Source organism: Palaemon carinicauda, chromosome 34 (genome assembly GCF_036898095.1).
Source record: "Palaemon carinicauda isolate YSFRI2023 chromosome 34, ASM3689809v2, whole genome shotgun sequence".
NCBI lineage: Eukaryota > Metazoa > Arthropoda > Malacostraca > Decapoda > Palaemonidae > Palaemon > Palaemon carinicauda.
Genome location: NC_090758.1, coordinates 20,033,587 through 20,039,723, shown reverse-complemented (window position 1 = coordinate 20,039,723; position 6,137 = coordinate 20,033,587). Strand labels below are relative to the sequence as shown.

Genomic DNA, 6,137 nt, shown 5'->3' with positions numbered 1-6,137 from the left:
AATTCTGCATATAAAGTATTACTGACTTATAATCTTTATATCGACAATTTTTATCGTACTTTTTTGTGTTGTCAGGTCCTTGTATTTCCTTTGGTAATTAATGGACATCGGGAAGAGGAAGTTTGCTTCCCTCACTTTTGACGGGTTCCTTCTCAAGACGTAGGAGTGCAGTGACTCGACTCCTTTCATGCCATTCCTTCGGAATAACTACAGTTTTTCGCTAATTCATATATAGATAACTGTCATTATTATTAATAGTTAACTATCTTAATCATGTCTTGTTAATTATTAAATATAACTTGAAGCCTGAAATTGTTCATTTTACGATGTTCCATAAATTAATTTTATCAAATCGGCTGCTAAATCTGCAGCTGTTTTTTCTCTTCTTTCTTGTGCTGCAGTTTCTCTTCTTACTTTTGCTGGTGATTATGCTGCTGCTCTTCCTCTTCCACTTTCTGCTACTGATTCTCCTGCTGATCACATCAGTCTTATACCTTCTGCTTCTGATTCTGCTGCTGCTGTTCATCTTATACCTTCCGCTGCTCACTCTGCTGCTACTGTTCAAATTTCTTCCCTCTGTTGCTGCGTCTGCTGCTTCTGCTCCTATTTTTCCATCTGTTGCCGATTTTGGTGCTGCCGTTCATCTTCTTCCTTCATCCACTCTTTTTGAGGCTGCTGTTCTTCTTCTTCCTTCTGCTCCTCAGTCAGTGGCTGCATTTCCTCTTCTTTCTCCTGCAGCTGATTCTCTTCTACTGTTCCTCTTCTACCTGCTGCTTCTGATTCTGCTGCTGTTGATATTCCTCTTATACTTTAAGCTGCTGATTCTGCTGCAGCTGTTCCTATTCTTCCTCCAGGGTACTGATTCTGGGGCAGCTGTTCCTCTTATACCTTCTGCTACACATCCTGATGCTATTTTTCCTCTTATACCTTCTGCTGCTGATTCAGTTCTGATGTTCCTCTTCTTCCTTCTGTTGCTGAATCAGTTGCTAATATTTCTCTTCCTCTTTCGGTGTCTGTTTTTGCTGCTGTTGTTCCTCTTCTTCCTTCTGATGCAGCTGTTCCTCTTCTTTCTTCTACAGCTGATTCTGCTGGTGCTGTTCTTCTTCTTCCTTATGCTCCTTATTTTGCTGCTGTTTGTCCTCTTTATCCTTCGGCTGCTCTTTTTGCTGCTACTGTTCCTCTTCTTCCTGCTGCTGCTTTTTGGTCACTTCTTCCTTCTTCTAATGAGTCTGGTGCTGCTGCTGTTCTTTTCATAAAATCTTCTGCTGTTTCTGCTTCTGCTGTTCCTCTTCCTCCCTCTGCTGCTGAGTTACATGCTGCTTTTTCTTTTCCCCCTTTTGTGTCTGATTTTGATGCTGCTGTTCCTCTTCTTCCTTCTACTGCTCATTTTGCTGGTGCTGTTCCTTTCTCCCTTATACTGCTTATTCTGCTGCTGCTGTTCCTCTTTTTCCTTCGGCTGCTCTTTTTGATGCTACTGTTCCTCTTTTTCCTTTTTCTGCTTTTTGGCTGCTGCTGTTCCTCTTCTTCCTTCTTCTACTGAGTCTGCTGCTGCTGTAATTCTTCTTAAACTGTCTTCTGCTGATTCTGCTGCTGCTGTTCCTCTTCTTCCTTCTTCTACTGAGTCTGCTGCTGCTGTAATTCTTCTTAAACTGTCTTCTGCTGATTCTGCTGCTGCTGTTCCTCTTCTTCCTTCTTCTACTGAGTCTGCTGCTGCTGTAATTCTTCTTAAACTGTCTAGTGCTGATTCTGCTGCTGCTGTTCCTCTTCTTCGTTCTGCTTCTGATTCTCTTGTTGCGGTTCCTCTTATTCTTTTGTGTTCCAGATTCTGCTGTTTTTTTTTCTTATTTTTCGTTCTGCTGCTGAGTTTGGTGCTGCTGTTCCTCTTCTTCCTTCGCTGTTGTTTCTGCTGATGCTGTTCTTTTTTTTCTCCTTCTGCTGCTACTTTTCCTCTTCTTCCTTCTACCGCAGATTTTGCTGCAACAGTTCCTCTACTACATTCTGCTGCTGATTCTGTTGCTGCTGTTCCTCATTTTCCTTCGGCTGCTGAATTTTCTGCTGCTACTACTGTTCCTCTTATACTCTCTGCTGCTGATTCTGATGTTTCTGTTCCTCCTCTTCTTTCCGCTGCTGATTCTGCTGCTGCTGTTCCTCTTTTTCCTTCTGCTGCTACTGTTCCTCTTCTTCCTTCTTCCGCTGATTCTACTGCTGCAGTTCCTCATATCTTCTGCTGCTGATTTTACTGCAGTTGTTTTTCCTCTATTACTTTAAGCTGCTGATTCTGCTGCTACTGTCCCTCTTCTTCTTCCTGCTACTGATTATGCTTCAGCTCTTCCTCTTATTCCTTGTGCAGCTTATTTTGCTGCTGCTGTTCCTATTATACCTTCTTTTGCTGAGTCGGTTTCTGCTGTTTCTTTTATTCCTTCTGCTGATCCTGCTGGTGCTGTTAATCGTCTTATTTATGCTGCGAATTCTGCTGCTGCTGTTCCTCTTCTTCCTTCTGGTGTTGAGACTGATGTTGCTGTTCCATTTGTTCCTTCTTCTGCTTAGCCTGCTGCTGCTGCTGTTCTTCTCATACTGTCTGCTGCAGATTCTGCTGATGATTTCCTCTTTATCCTTTTGCTGTTGACTCTGTCATTGTTATTCCTCTAATACCTTCTGTTGTTGAGTCTGCTGCTGCTGTTGCTGTTCCTCCTATAATTTCTGCTGGTGATTCTGCTGCTGCTGTTCCTCTTCTTCCTTCTGCTGTTGTTTCTGCTGCTGCTGTTCCTCTTCCTCCTTCTGCTGCTGATTTTGCTGCTGCTCTTCCTATAATATCTTTCTTCTGCTGATTCTGCTGTTGTTGCTGTTAGTTTTATACTTTCTGCTGCTGAATCTGCAGTTGCTGTTCCACTTCGTCGTTCACCTGCTGACTCTTACACCTTCTGCTACTGATTCTGCTGCTGCTGTTCCTCTTCATCCTTCTGCTTCTCTTTTTTGGTGTTGCTGTTGCTCGTTTTCGTTTCGCTTATGTTCCTCTTCTTCCTTTTGCTGCTTCCTACGCTGCTTCTTTTCCTCTTCTTCCTTCTGCTGCCGATTTGGCTGCTACTGCTCGTCTTTTACTTTCTGTTACTGATTGAGCTGCCACTGATTATCTTCCTCCTTCTTTTGCAGATTGTGCTGCTGTTGTACCTCTTATATCTTCTGCTGCTGATTCTGTTGCGTCTGTTCCTCTCACTCCATCTGCTACTCTTTCTGAAGCTGCAGTTCCCCTTCTTCATTCTGCTGCTGATTTTGCTGCTGCTGTTCTTCTTCTTTCTTCTGCTGCTCTTTCTGCTGGTGTTCATCTCCTTCCATATGCTGCTGAGTCTGCTGCTGCTGTGTCTCTTCTTCCTTCTGCTGCTCTTCCTGCTACTGCTGTTCCTCTTCTTCCTTCAGCTGCTGAGTCTGCTGCTGCTTTTCCTATTCTTCCTTCTGCTGCTGATGTTGCTGCTTCTGTTCCGCTTCTTCCTTTTGCTGTAAAGTCTGCTATTGCTTTTCCTCTTCTTTTTTTTTTGATGCTGAATCTGCTGCTGCTGTTCTGCTTCTTCCTTCTGATGCTGCTCTTCCTCTTATACCTTCTGCTGCTGAATCTGCTGCTGCTGTTCCACTTCTTCCTTCAGCTGCTGCTGTTCTTATTCTACCCTCTGCTGCTGAGTCTGCTGCTGCTCTTCCTCTTCTTCCTTCCACTGCTGATTCTGCTACTATTTTACCTCTCCCTCCTTCTGCTGCTGATTCTGCTGCTGCTGTTCCTCTTTTTCCATTTGCTGCTGAGTTTGTTGCTGCTATCCCTTTTCTTCCTTCTGCTGCTGATTTTGCTGCTGCTCTTCCTCTTTTTCCTACTACTGTTGATTCTACTGCTTCCCTTTCCCTTCTTTCTGCTGCTTATTCTGCTGTTGCTGTTCCTCTTCCTCCTTCTACTACTGTTTTTCTTGCTGCTGTTCCTCTTCATCCTTCTGCTGCTGATTATTCTGCTACTGTTCCAGCTCTTCCTTCTGCTGCTAAGTCTGCTGCTGCAGTTCCTCTTCTTCCTTCTCTTGTTGACTTTGCTGCTGCTCTCTATCATTATTAATGAAGATATATGAAACTTCCAATTTTTTTGATAGGGATAATAATAGGATCATCATAATGATTAAAATTATAGTATCCCTTTTTTTTTGCTTATAAATAATAATAATAATAATAATAATAATAATAATAATAATAATAATAATAATAATAATAATAATAATAACAATAATATTGATGTGTCGCCATAGCAGAGTGGTTTAGGTAGTCGATGGACTGGTTAAGTAACATCGTGGCGAGTCAGTCGTTGGATTGGTGACGGCTGAACTTGGCATTTATCCCTTGGAGAAGGGTCTTTACCCTAATTTCCTCATTCTACTCAGCTGTAAATGAGTACCTCTCCCTGATGAGTTAGTGTCCAGTTATAAGTTGAATAGCAAAACTCAGGAATTATAGAAAGAAATGTAAGATTAAACGACAACAATCTAAATTGGTGCCCTGGCAACAAAGGAGCTTCGTCTGGCAGCCAGGTATTTAACCCAATTTAAGGGGAAGACGGTCAGGAACTTGGAGTTTTTCATCCAGCAACTGACCACCCTAATGAGAGAAACCAACAGCTGCATACTGGAGCAACAGAAACAAGCTAGAGGAAGATATAGACAAGAGGAGAAAATATGGAATTATGGAGATGCTATATCAGAAACAACCCGACGGAGAGAGAATAGAGAAGAAGGTTGGTCAACATCTGGAATGAGGGGAATAACACCCCCCAGTCAGAGCAAAGGCTAAAAGACCAAGTAGGGAACATAATAAAAAGAACTGGCTCTCCCCACCAGAAAGGGAGGAACTGGAAAGGGAGATGACACATGACACTAGTTACCATAAAACAAACTGAGCGACAATACCACAGAAGACAACAGGGATGATGAGGCATGAAGCAGAGACGATCAAAGAAACACCGACGCAATAACAGAGAGGACGGAATTGGTACAAAAGATTAGACAATGGATGGAACCAGATACAGAGAGAGCAAAGAACCCCTACATGAAAGCGGACATCACTAAAAAATTTAAGAAGAAAAAAATGAAGATTAATGAAATAATGAGTGTAATACACACCAACAATATAAAAAGAAAAAAAAACACTTGGCATATGCAGGACCAAAATTAGTAATGGAACTGATGGGGTTACGAACACCAAGTCAACCAACACAACAAAAACAGACATCAACCTATTTGGAATAGGCGCCTGGAAAATTGAATCACGGTGTTTAGATCTGACTTGAGTAAACTAAGAGATATGGCAGAAAAAAGGCAAAGGAGCAAGAAAACTAGGGAGCAACTCAACAAAAAATAAGATAAGATAAAAGAGTGATGATTGAACAACACAATAGAAGATGTAAAACAGAGGCTTAAGGCCAAAGCACCTAAGATCCAATGATACATTAACATGCGTAAGGGATACCAACAGAACAAACTATTCGGAACCAATCAGCGAAGACTATACAGCCAACTAAGAGAACGAGGCCACCACCAAGAAATCCCTGAAGCCAAACCAAGTAAGAGACTCTGGGAAAATATACAGAGCAATCCAATATCTCAAAAACAAGCATGCAACATGGCTCTAACAAGCCAAGGGAGAAGAAAAAAAAGGAGAATACAACAAAGATTCAGAGATCATGACAGAAACAGTTAAACAACAACTAAAGTAAATGCCAAACTGGAAAGCCCCAGGTCCATGAAATCCATGGATACTGACTCAAAAATTGAAGGCCCTACACCCATGAATAGCAGAACCACTCCAGTATTTTATCTCAAATGACTCTACACCCAAATGGATGACCACAGGGACAACCTCCTTAGTAAAAAATTTCAATAGTATCGGGAATATAGCCAGTAACTATAAGTCTATTACCTGCCTACTAATATTGTGGAAGTTACTAACAGTTACCATCAATGAAACTATACAACTACCTGAAGGAGAAAAACACTGTTCCCCGAAAACAAAAAGGCTGCAGAATAATGTGTAAGGGCCCAATAGACCAGCCCCTGATAGACAAAAAGGTAATGAGGAACAGTAGGAGAAGGAAAACCAACCTAAGCATGTCATATAGT

At 41.8% G+C, this 6,137-nt stretch overlaps 1 protein-coding gene across 1 annotated transcript; it reads left to right on the top strand.

Annotated features, from left to right (window-relative positions):
* The first annotated feature begins 428 nt into the window (after nucleotides 1-428).
* Nucleotides 429-4,087, top strand: LOC137626744 (microtubule-actin cross-linking factor 1, isoforms 6/7-like). The gene is made up of 5 exons (XM_068357751.1): nucleotides 429-703; nucleotides 946-1,394; nucleotides 2,270-2,500; nucleotides 3,151-3,494; nucleotides 3,674-4,087. The coding sequence occupies exons 1-5, from the start codon at nucleotides 429-431 to the stop codon at nucleotides 4,085-4,087; spliced, it is 1,713 nt and encodes a 570-aa protein (XP_068213852.1).
* The last annotated feature ends 2,050 nt before the right edge of the window (nucleotides 4,088-6,137 follow it).

Bases quoted from the DNA above. Each gene is read 5' to 3' on its own strand.
- LOC137626744 (XM_068357751.1), top strand. From the start codon at position 429: ATGCTGCTGCTCTTCCTCTTCCACTTTCTGCTACTGATTCTCCTGCTG. The intron at 1,395-2,269 runs GTGCTGTTCCTT...TATTACTTTAAG, and splicing joins TTCTACTGCTCATTTTGCTG to CTGCTGATTCTGCTGCTACT. The intron at 2,501-3,150 runs GTGTTGAGACTG...CTTCTTTTGCAG, and splicing joins TGTTCCTCTTCTTCCTTCTG to ATTGTGCTGCTGTTGTACCT.